Source organism: Montipora capricornis, chromosome 8 (genome assembly GCF_036669925.1).
Source record: "Montipora capricornis isolate CH-2021 chromosome 8, ASM3666992v2, whole genome shotgun sequence".
Lineage (NCBI taxonomy): Eukaryota > Metazoa > Cnidaria > Anthozoa > Scleractinia > Acroporidae > Montipora > Montipora capricornis.
This window is the reverse complement of record NC_090890.1, coordinates 7,621,469-7,633,968: the sequence shown is the minus strand read 5'-3', so window position 1 is coordinate 7,633,968 and position 12,500 is coordinate 7,621,469. Positions and strand designations below refer to the sequence as shown.

Genomic DNA, 12,500 nt, shown 5'->3' with positions numbered 1-12,500 from the left:
TTAAAGCTTTAACGTGCTTTAACTGGTTTAAATAGTGGAATTAACGGCTACCCCGTTCAAACGACCACCCTGTTCTTACGACCGGCACATTTCCGTGGGCTGGTTGTTTTAACGAGGCTAGTTTTATAAACTAGCAATTATCAAGGATTAGTGATGTGCGTTCGATTCCTGTTTTGTCATCGCTAGACATTTGAAAGACGTTGTAGATTTTGGGGAGAATCGTTTTGTACCCTTTCCTAGTATTTGCTCAGTAATGAAGGTATCACACTGTAGACTGTTATCTTGTTACTAATCATTTTGAAAACAATTAATTAATATGGAATACAAGTGTTATAATGCAATATCAGTTTTGTGAAATATAAGTAGACTTTCGCGCTGGATCCATGTTTTAACCCAGTTCAATAGGACTCAACTTCGGTGAACATGAGATCGAGGCCATGTGTGCTAGCCAGCCCTGTCGTCCAAACGCTGAAATCGACGGCATCATGATCGATACTCAAAGAACGTAACGCGAGACTGACACTATTAGGATACGTTCTCCTTCGTCGAATGCAAAAAATAATAAAATAAATAAAATAAATAAATAAGTAAATAAAAATAAAATATAGCGACTTAGGATTCCAAATGGAGATCGTTAGAGGAAAGTCTTATTAAAGGGCTGATCAGAGAGCAACGTGGCCATTTGCGGCAAAAAAATGTTCCTTCGTATGATGGAGTTCTACTGGAATTTAAACAAGAAAGAAACATTGCACTAGAAAATTTTTTATTTAATACCACTGACTTAAGTGATGAAGTCAAAGCCGTCAGTTCTATTACTAGAGTGTATAACATTGTCTATTCCTCTTAATCAGTGCTATGAGGCGTTTTAACATCATTTTTCATTACACTTCCTTGAAGTAAGCTCACCAAAAAAATTTTTGGGTCAGGTGAACTTTGTAAGGCAAACGATTATAAATATCATGTATTCAGGTCGTAAATGCTGTCATAATGCGTCTACGTCAAACGTCCATATTCTGACGTTATGTGATTGTCTTTTGCACCTTTTGTACATAATTTTAGATGAAGCCAGAAGTATATTCACATTTTGCTCGAGATTGGGGCTTGCAGTGCTCGCTTCCAGAGCGGCTGTTCGATCACTACTATCAAATGAAACCTGAAGTGTATCGGGAAAACGTGATGTTTTTGACGAAGAATTACCGTTGTCATCCAGAAATCCTTCAGTTTCCTTCCGATAACTTTTATGGAGAAGGGCTTATCCCCTGCAGCACGGAAGCCGCACATCCAAGATTGAAGCCATTGATGTTTTTTTCCGTTTGTGGCTTGGAGGAAGCGAGAGATAATTCCTACGTCAATTCAGCCGAAGCAAGTGAAATTGTTAAGAGAGTTAAGGAACTTTCTGATGACTGGCCTGTTGAATGGGGTGAAAAAGATCTTTCCAAGATTGGGGTCATATCCGCCTCTTATGCCCAGGTAAAGTTTCAGGATATCCCACCACCGTCGTAATGCAATGCAAACGTCAAATTTGGGAAAGGATAGACGGCTTTTGTGGATACTGCCCTTGTAGTTCAATAGCCATTATGTCATCGGTATGCAAAATTGTGAGAGTAGAAAACTGTATGAGAGTACATGAGATGGTCCTAAAATTGGGCTGCAAGGCATGCATAAGTCAAGAATTAACAAGTCTATTAGAAGCGTTCTCGAAACCAACAAATGACCCTTTGAAAGCGATCTTGAATTTCAACATCTAACCCTCAAAGTCTACGAGGAATTCCTTCCCAGGAGAAACAAAGATTAACACGAAGAATACACTTTTAGATATGACAGGGATAATTTCAATTTGGATGCACTGGAAATGATGACAACAAAGTAATACAATTTGGTGCAATTTATTCTAGGAAGCCAACAGTACAATTAGATCGATGACTTGGACATTACGTAAACTATCCCAAAATTATGCTCTTGGGACAAACTTTTATAAGCTCGGCACGTAAAATAACATTCTTGTTTTTTCCCATACTGTTTGCAAAATTTTAAACATTTGAAATTTTTAACCCTGAAAACTGATGACATTTAAAATGTCTTAGGTTAAAACTATTCGAATGTTGCTTAGAAGAAATGAGGCGGAGCTTCGAGGAGTCACTGTAGAGAGTATTTACAATATTCAGGGTATGTCACTTATCTTACGGCTTCAATAGGCCATTTCCGAGTATACGTATGTCTCCTCTTCAAAGCGAGTCTAAGTGCGAAGATTTTTTGTGATGGTAATTAGTTCTACTTTACATATGAATGAAAACTAATTTTCATAACAAAAACTTTGCACTTAGACTCGCTTTGAAGAGGAGGCAGGTATGAACTCGGAAATGGCCTATTGTTTTTGTATGCGAAATCGTATGATCTCGAGTGCATTTCGGGATTTGTGGGCACGAGTGATGTTTTAAAGTTCACAAGATTGCACCCGCCTACGCAGGGGCATAGCCAGGATTTTCCAAAGGATGGAGGGGGGGGGGGAGGGGGAGGGGGGGAGAGGGGGGTCACTGCGCACCGGTGGCTCAGTTGTTTGAGCACGGACTGTCACGCGGGAGGTCGTGAGTTCAACTCCGGCCGGACCAACACTCAGGGTCTTTAAGTAACTGAGGAGAAAGTGCTGCCTTTGTAATTACATCTGCAAACGGTTAGACTCTCTAGTCTTCTCGGATAAGGACGATAAGCCGGAGGTCCCGTCTCACAACCCTTCAATGTTCATAATCCTGTGGGACGTAAAAGAACCCGCACACCTGTCGTAAAGAGTAGGGCATGTAGTTCCCGGTGTTGTGGTCTGGTCTTTCTGGTCTGGATAGGGTAGGGTGGAACACCTTGCATAGGACGTCGAGTCCTGTTCGTGCTCCTTCCCTCTGGGCAGGTTTGCCCAGTAGAAGAGACAAACCAGATGTCTCGTAAAACAAAAAACCACTGTCAAACAGAAATATAATGGAATGTTTGCTTAAGGCCTGCTCCTAGCTACGCCCTTGCTACTGCTTGTGCAATTTGAGAACTTTCAAGACATCACGAGTGACAACAAATCACGAAATGCACCTCCAATTGTCAATCAGAAAAACGTTGTATATTTCTTTAAGTGTGATCTGTGTGATGCAGATTCGACAGCTACATCAACGTGTGGAGGAACACAAACGACCGGTAATCGGTAACCATGTAAGAGAACAACATGGAAACGAGCCACGTGAAATCGCAAAGAACTTTAGACAATCCGATTGCTTGATTTTTTAAATGTTTTTTATTCGGGACATTAAGCCAAAATTAAACAGAGTGATTCCATCCGCGCAAAGCTGTTTGGTTAACACTTCTAATAGCTTTCATTCTCTTCACCTCTTATTTACACTTCATTTTCGCATTCTGTTATTTTTATCATTCGTATGCAAATCATGACGTAGCTCTTTACCTTTCATTCCATTGTTTCAGAAATTGTATATATGCGGAATTTTTTTATCCATGAACTTGCACTTGAAAATGACCGTGGAGTGGTCGAAACCTAATTCTTCCTCTTTATCGCTCGTTTTTTAACTAAATGTTTACTAAGAACTTATTAGTACTTTGTATAATACAGAAATTAAGGAATAAAACTTAGCATCAGATGGCAAGCAGTTGATGATAGAGTCATCTCATTGCTAGTACATGTACGCTTAAAAATTGGAAACATTCCGTTAGTAACTTCATTTTTCGCCCCGATTGCCTCTCCCTAAGTAACCCCTTTTAAAAGCCAAATACAATGTTGAACTTCATAAATACTGCACAACGAGGTCCAACATGTTCGTCTTTTTCTCACTGCTGCAGGGAAAGAATTTAGAGCGGTATTCATCAGCACTGTGCGCACGTTTCTAACTTGTCAAAGATCTAATGGAGGATCTGGTTCCGATCAGCAACATTACTGGGAATTCTTATCTGACGCAACGCTTTTAAATACCGCTATAACTCGAGCAAAGTCCCTGGTAGCAGTAGTCGGAGAACCTGTATCCCTATACACAGTTGGCGAATGCAGAGGCAACTGGCGAGACTATATCAGAAGATGTGCCGATCGCGACGCTTTGTATGGAATATCCTATGAAGAACTACTTCAACAAGTGGACGCATATCTCCGAGGGATTCCTTTAAATCCTCAGGCTGCTACTTTTGTTCCCAAAGGGATGGCACAAATTGAGAAAGAAGTGTGTAATCCCATAGAGAGTGTAAATCGCCAAAACGAGGAAAGTGAAAACCCTAAAGGCCTTGGGAAGTCAAAGGACAGAGAACACGAGATCTCAGATTTTCCCACAGGAGAACAAAACATGGAAAAAGAATCCTCGGAGGATGAAGACGAGCTAGATGAAGGAAGCGAATCCGAAGGAGATGACCCATCTATTAAAGATGAGACAACTTACCAGACTGAACACCATAATGGGACTCTCTCTCAAGACACAAGTGATCTTTGGGGTACTCCAAACTTCTTCGATAAATTTTGTCGCGAACGCTATGAAGATGAAAGTGTCTTTCCAAGGTATATGGACGAAATAATCAAGGCACTTGTAGAGAAATGTGCAGAGATCAAGGGTAGGGACGCAGAATATCCCTCCTTGGAGACCGCTAAGCTGATATCAGGAAGAAGAACGTCCAAAGCAGAGAAGCCTCGAGCTCAGGAAAAACAGGGAGCATTTTCCGGTGTCCTGAGCTCAACGGGTTACCATGTCACCCATATCAATGGCCGAAAAGTTGCTTTTCTTGATGTCGATCTTCGCTTAAGCAAATCCTCTCGGACACAGAGGCTAACTGCACAGGCACCTTCGAGGCAAAATGATTACCTCGATGCGGAAATCTTGGAGGACCTTTTGCGTAAACAGCCAGCTATATACATTCCTTGTAACCTTAGACTTGGGTCCGAGAGTTTTCGTTCCGCTTATGGAGTAGTATCAGATACCAAGACCCCCGATATCAAAGTGAAAGGAAGAATTCGAGGAGTGTTCGACATGGATCGAGTTGTAATCGAAAAGAAAGGTTCCTCCAAACATTTTGAACCTTGCTTCCAGGGAAAAATCGTTGGTAAGTTGGTTTTTCCACTGTCTTATCATACGTCTTTCGAGACATGTCAAAGAAATGATATTCTGAAAGAGGAATCGCTAGGTCTTACCGAATTCTGTAAATTGCATGCGCTACGTACTTTGTGACTTTGATTTGGATATGGAATAATTAGTACAAAGGATGGATTTATGACTTTAAAAACATGCAGATTTTTTTTTAACATTCTCACTTAACATTCATTTATTGGATTCTAGGTGTTCTGAATCACATCATCAGTCCCCATGAGCGTCAGTATGTGTGCAGAGTGGACCCCGAAAATCCGGAGTGTATGTTTCCAATCAACAAAAGTGTACCAAAAATAGTGACACTGAGAGCAAAAGATGTCGATGGTATGCCCATTTACAAGGAAATGCACGATGGCGATGATAAAAAACTACGAGTTAAAGTAATGGGTTTCAAAACATTCTGCAGTGGAAAATACCTTTTCCTCGTCCAGTACTTACAGTGGAGGTCAGACTGCTCTACCCCCTTAGGTATCATTATAGGGAAATTGCCACAAATCAATACTTTGGAAGCAGGCATGGAGATTTTGTTTGCAGAACATGGAATCAGGAAGCCATTCGACGAGGAGAGCAAACTTGAAGTCCGAAGAAAGTTTCCGACAAATTGGTCAGTGCCATATGAGGAGTATCAGACCCGCCAGAAAATTGAAGGTGCTTTTACCATTGACCCAGAGACTTCCAAAGATCTTGATGATGCTCTTACGGTGGAACAAATTGAGGGGTCTGTGTATCGGATTGGAGTTCACATCGCCGACGTGAGTTTCTTTGTCGAGGAAGGAACTGCATTGGATAAGGATGCCTTTTTTCGCTGCACTTCATACTACCCAGGTCATGACTATGAAAGCGTACCAATGCTTCCTCCTGAGCTTAGCGGAAACCATTGCAGTCTTCTTCCCGGTATGGATCGCTTGTCCGTGTCGGTGTTTTTGGACCTATCGGACAAAGGCGAACTAGTTGCGGAGCCGACAATGAAGCGCACCATTGTCAGGTCGTGTTGCAGACTCAGCTATGGGGATGCTCAGAATATTATCGATGGTCAAGACTGTACTACCCAACGAATACCGTTTGATACCGCAGAAAATATTCGATCGTTGAGTTTTCTCGCGCAGAGGAGGAGATTCTTACGGTTGAGGGGTGCATCATTTGACCATTGGTCTAACTGTGATCATGATCCTGAAAACTTTAAAGCCCACGAAATGGTGGAGGAAATGATGATTCTCGCCAACCAACAAGTGGCAAACCGTCTCTTCACAGAACGTCCTGATGTAACGCCTTTACGAGTTCAACTGCCGCCAAAAGAACACAGACTTAAAGAATGGACCGAAAAATATGGACAGTACATGAAGTACTTGCTCTTTATTCGTGGCTTTTATTCTGAGGAAACTCTCACGAAAATGACTAGAGAAGTCAAAGTTTCAGAGGCAGCAGAATTCAAAGTGCAGCAGTCCGTTTGGCAGGAAATCTGTGATGCTGAGAAAGCTAATGACCAAGCAAAGTTGCAGTTTTTGATTTGCAATGAGAGTCATCATCCCCAGTTGGTCGTGGCAAATTGTGAATTCCGAAGGCTTCAACCCAAAGCTCAGTACGCATGCAGTGTAGATCAGAGAGACGAAAAGAATGTCCACTTCTCCATGGGAATGAGTCACTATACTCATTTTACATCTCCCATAAGACGCTTTATCGATATTCAAGTGCATCGAATCCTTTTGGGTTTGATCCAGGAAAGTCATGGAAGTGAAAAGATTTCAAAGGATCAAGTAGGCAAAGTGTGTAGGCGCTCCACCTTTGCCCAAGAAAACTCGAGGAAGTTTGACAAAGGATGCAAAAAAGTCCAGGTGGCTGCAAAGCTTAAAGTAAGAAGCCAGAAAACGAAAGCCGTCCTTTCCTTGATTGAGAATAATTCCATTTGTCTGGAAATACTGGACCAGGAATACAATCAACTATCCGCGAACCAGAGACGAATTAAATTGAGTAAGCTGAAGCCAATTGATACAGTTGTCAACAAGGATCTCACAGAAATTGAACTTACATGGAAACAGAGATTGTACGTAGCCCCCCAAAAACGATCTTGGGATGGTTCCCAAACGAAAAGCGAAAAGGATGAGGTCAACAATCTTTTGGCCAATGGAATGGGCGAAAAAAAAAACGTCTTGGACCTCCCGGTAACGAATTGGTTACAGATTTTAAGAGCTGTTCAAGAGGAAAACTTCAAGGAGCTCAGAAAATTGATTAGGAAGACTGATGCAGATTGTGTGTTGCGTCAACGAGCTCAGCAAAGGGGCTTTAATCACAAAAAAGCTGAAACGAAAGACAGCATCGCTTTCTTCTATGAAATGCGATTGGCTTTGAGGAAGTTTGACGTTGTTAACGTTCAACTTACAGCTCAAATGAAGGATGGAGTTCTTCACCCTGAAGTTCAACTTTTCATGGTCAGCCCTAATTTTCACATATGTATTGAGCATCAAAATTACCCAAAGCACTGTTTTGCAACCACATCGAGGTCCAAAGCATCAAAGAGGAGGTATGAGAGTGTAGAACACTACATTCGTGCGTGGGAGCCTGTACTCGCCATGGAAGCCGCAACTGGAGCCGTCGAGGAAAACGACAAGTTCACCATTCATAACCTTGAACTACAGTGGACAAAGCATTCTGGTGCGAAAGTTGAAGTATCGTTTAGCCTGCCGAAAGAGTATTGCTCAGATGGCCAAATTGAGTTTTATGACGGAGATTTTGTGTGTGTCCGCGTTTGTAAAGATCAGTACATGACTCATTCCGAGCACTTGATTGCTGGCCCTGAGAGCACTTCAGACGTAAGTATACTCATCTTGGCTTATCTTTACTATTCATCTACAGGCGTTTTGCAACTTTTTTCACTGAATTTATACAATATCTGCTACAAAGGAAATCATTTGTCATTGTCAATTTTTTTTGCTCTGCACCACTGAGACCCTTAAAATGAAGGCACTTTTTTTTATTGATCTGTCGATAGCTTCTAAGTTGGAAGAATTGTTAAGAATTTTGTTGTTTTCTCTCAAGGTCTCTGAATATGAGCCAACGTTACCGGCACCGAAGGACTATTCTTTTCAAGAATCCAGTGATGACTGCTCAAGTTATTGGGTTGGGCATTGCGTTATTCAAGACGTTACAAAATCGAAGGATGAACCTGACATTTTGGAAGTGAAAATGGATCTGCACCGATCATCGTCAGACTTTCCTGAGGGCTTAGTTACCGAAGGTTGCAATCGATGTACAGTAAACGTCATACACAGATCACTTCCACACAGGTAAATACCTTTCATTCTTGTTTCCTCGATGCTTTTATCTCGGGAGACTCTACAGAATTAGTTACGATCAACTCTCTCATAGCAAACACTTTCCTTTAGCGACATCTTTCTGCCTGGAATTTTTCAGGCTTCCTTGGCAACTCTCTCGACTGCGATGATTATTCTGGCTTGGCGTCCTAACATTCCGCAGTTCAAAATATATTAATTTCAAATATAGTACAAACTTGACAATGACCATCACCCATATGTCTTAATAGTTCAGATGGTAGTGCATTGCAGCGATAGGTTCGAGTTCCGTTTAAGTTTATATATAGATGTTAATGAACCAGCTTGGTCGGTACGGTACTGAGAAAATATTGGTTGACAAGTTTGTCATCAACTTAAAAAAAAAAAAAAAGGAACGAGACCAATCTTTTCCCAGCACGGACAGAACAAGCTAGTTCAATGAGGTTTTTACCACATTGGCTCTCTTGACAGTATTTTCTTTATTTTCTTCCGATCCTTTTTCGGTACTTGCCTCTTCGCCTGCTTCTGTTAACGGTTCTGGAAAGTAAAATTCCTACTGGAACTCCGACATGACTAAGTAAAAAACCTTTTCATGCATTTTTGTTTTTATGTCCGAGAAAATGGAAACAGAAAATGGGAACACTTTGGCAACCTATATACGCTGCATCGTGACCGGTCCATCTTAGCCGTCAGAAATCTCCTTTTCACCTCGGACCAGTTTGACTACATAATAAATATGCCTTTTGTTAGCTAATCAGGTTATACTCTAAAAAATTCACTTTTAGGCTTACTGGGTTGATTTTTTCCTCAAGTTGTCTCCGACAACCACAAGAGTCAGATGACTACGCCTAATAGAAACCTTGATGTCCACGACGACGACGTCGACGACAACGCCAGAAAACAATGATATCATCGGTTAAAAGAGCATAAATAATCGTGCTGCACGTGTGGCACGGATTTTAGCTCATATATTTGTGGCATTCTGCATAACGACGACTTGAGATCACCAAATTTTAGAGAGCATGCAACGGAGAATCTTTCATTCTCTATTTTCAGTCTGATACCTCTCATACCGATTTATTTTTGGGATACTTCGCGCACATTGTGCGACGCGAACAAGATGGAATAATCGCGAAAGACATTTATACTAAAGCAAAATTATACTTGGAGGTGACGTTCTCGTCCAGGTCGCTGTCGTAGATCTTAAAGTCCCTAATATGTTAGACAAAATGATACTCTTCTCTCCAACACATGTAAAAGCCTTTTATCATGGTATTTCTAAGCACGTTTTCAAGAAAGGATATCATGTGACCAAACGTTTTTGACACTAAATTTACCGCAAAGGAATCAGCACTACTCTAAAGATAATTTCGTCAAATATCTGCTCTTTTTTCAGCCTGTTTAGTTATAGTTTCTGTAACTTTCTGTAAGAACTGTAAAATTACACAATGTTGCTGCAAAATGAAGTTAAATAAAATCACTCGCCAGCTTAGGGATGAGGGGTCGGGTCTTACTATCACTTGCACAAGTTGAACTGGAAAGCAAGTACAGGTTATGGGAGACTTCTCTTCTCCCTTGTAGACTGAGCTGCAGTGTAGCGATTACCCCAAGACATGAAACGTGTCTCTTAAGCTTATTCCTTTGGGTTTTCACGGCTTCATTATATTAAAAGAGATGTTTTCGCTGCAGACGAATGCTCTCAGCACTCAAAGATTGCCTCTTAGACTCATCCCAGCTGGTCAAGTCTATCTGTATGGGGTTTGATCCTCCACAAGGCAAGTAATAATAATAATAGTAATAATAGTAATAATAATAATAATAATAATAATAATAATAATAATAATAATAATAATACATGAATTATTTGACGTAGTGCACCTTATAAAAAGTGCCCAAATGCGCTCAATTACCGTAAAGTTCCGATAGTAACGACCCCCGAAAGTAACGACCTCCCGAAAGTAGCGACCTTCCCCCCCACCCCCCGAAAGTAGCAAGACCAAGTTTTTTAAATGGTATGCTGTCAATCAATAGTCAAAGTTTTAATGTACAATAATGTGTTCGTGCAGTTTAATTAACAACAAGGGAAGCTTTATGCCACCATTCGTCCTTGACATCAGTTCATACTCTGCGAGCAGAGTCTCTTTCGATCTTCCTAGATAAGTCGGGAAGAGGAAAGTAGACTCTGCCAGCCACCTCGACTTTCGTTGATTTGCCGCTCATCCAAAGAAATGGATGAGTCAGTCCAGTTTCGACTTGTCAAACCTGTTGTTTTAATTTGTGCGCATGATCAATCGCCACGCGTCATCAATATTTTTTAAATTTACAACAGCGTGTCAATTTTTTAACTGTCTAAATTCCCATGAGTATTTCCCAGAAACTGGTTTGCCAGAATTGAGAAACCTATTAATTTTTTCAATCAAAATTGAAATGGCAATTTAAAAACTTGAACTATCTTGAGTTTCCAAGGAAATGATTCCTTGCTTGTCGTGTGTTTGCCAGAGTTGTTCGAAAATATCCCTACAGTTTGTTTTGGTTTTGAGATTTTGCGGTGACTAGTCACGCGTGACTGACTCCCGAATACGTTTGAAGTTTTAACGCATGCTCAACACGAAATGTCGAGCCGGCTGGCAGAGTCTACTTTCCTCTTCCCGACTTATCTAGGAAGATCGAAGGAGACTCTGCTCGCAGAGAAATCAGTTCACTGATGTAGCGATGAAAGAACCACCGTAAACCGGTATAATTTCGTATTAACAACAGGAACGTTTCTTCAAATTGAAATTGAAAACTACATAGTTTTCTATATACGGTTTTTTGCTGTATCTATCATTGTTATCTTCTTTTTATGAAACACAATCTATACATATGGAATGCAAATAAAATGTTGTTCATTTTTTATTTTGCTAAACGATTTGTGTTCCCCGAAAGTAGCGACCCCCCGAAAGTAACGACCCCCGAAAGTAGCGACCCCCAAAGGCTGCTAATTCCTAAAGTAACGAGGGTCGCTACTATCGGAACTCTACGGTAAGTACACAACTATTTACTAACAATCAAGAAAAAATGTGTTTAAAGTTTGCATTAGATCTATACTTAATATCCTTTGGTAAGTAATTCCATAATCCAGGGTCACACAGACTGAAAATGCCGCTGAACCCATCTTAAGCCAATAAAGTGGCCACCAAAGAAGCAACTTGTGCATGGATAGATGAAAGTGTCATCGTTTGTGCACAAAGGTACAATGGAGCTTAACATAACTGTCTTTTATGTAAGCAAGAGGATCTTAAAGCTATGAAGAACTGAACATTTCTGTTTCTTCAGAAAAATTTGATAAACCACCATCTTCCAGTCTTTCGATTGTGAAGGAGCATCCTTCTTGTGGGCTTAAGCCACTGAATCAGTACCAGGAAAAAGCAGTCAGAGATGCGCTCGCAAAACCCTTTACCCTTGTCCAGGGACCACCTGGTGAGTAAAGCTATTAAACAATACAACACAATACAATACAATTTAATACACACTTAATTGACCACTCCCCATACGGGCTTTTTAGGGCCAATGAAACAACGAAATGACGGAACAGAACAACAACAACTGTTAAAAATCCCAACTGGCCGGAGGCCGAAACCAGTTGGCTATTTGCAATTGCAGCCTAGACGTTGAACCAGGGACTACCAGGATAAGATTCAACGAGTGGTTCTTGAACCCAGGATCCCTGGATCTAAAGGCAAGCGCTTTAACCACTGGGACGCACTGCCTTTGAACTATACTTGTGACTGAATCGTCAGCTCTCAAGAATACTCTTCGAACCGATTTAAATGTAATGTGGCATTTTGCGACACCACTGCAATTGGTAACATATCAGGTACTGCGTTAACGCCGGCCTTGTCTTGAAATATAATCAAACATGACATGTTCAGAGAATTTAAAACTAGCAACTAGAGGAAGCGTGTCTGTTATAAGTAAAGTGAACTCGCTGGACGATTAATTGACCCTACTTTGACGATAGCGTCATTGTCGTGATGGAAAACGTACTTGGTATAACTCAGAAGAAGTTTCTGGTCCCACCAAAATCATGTATTATACCCATTTTGAAAACAAAAAGCAAAAA

General features: G+C 40.8%; 1 protein-coding gene across 5 annotated transcripts in view; it reads left to right on the top strand.

Moving 5' to 3' along the window:
* LOC138058928 (3'-5' exoribonuclease HELZ2-like) overlaps window positions 1–12,500 on the top strand; it is a 72,201-nt gene that overhangs the window by 44,719 nt on the left and 14,982 nt on the right. For all 5 annotated transcript variants that reach the window (XM_068904391.1, XM_068904390.1, XM_068904388.1 and 2 more), the window contains 7 exons: window positions 1,060–1,470; window positions 2,085–2,166; window positions 3,829–5,067; window positions 5,301–7,918; window positions 8,145–8,392; window positions 10,088–10,173; window positions 11,714–11,857. In XM_068904391.1, coding sequence (XP_068760492.1) covers window positions 1,060–1,470; window positions 2,085–2,166; window positions 3,829–5,067; window positions 5,301–7,918; window positions 8,145–8,392; window positions 10,088–10,173; window positions 11,714–11,857 — 4,828 coding nt within the window. The remainder of the gene's footprint in view (window positions 1–1,059; window positions 1,471–2,084; window positions 2,167–3,828; window positions 5,068–5,300; window positions 7,919–8,144; window positions 8,393–10,087; window positions 10,174–11,713; window positions 11,858–12,500) is intronic.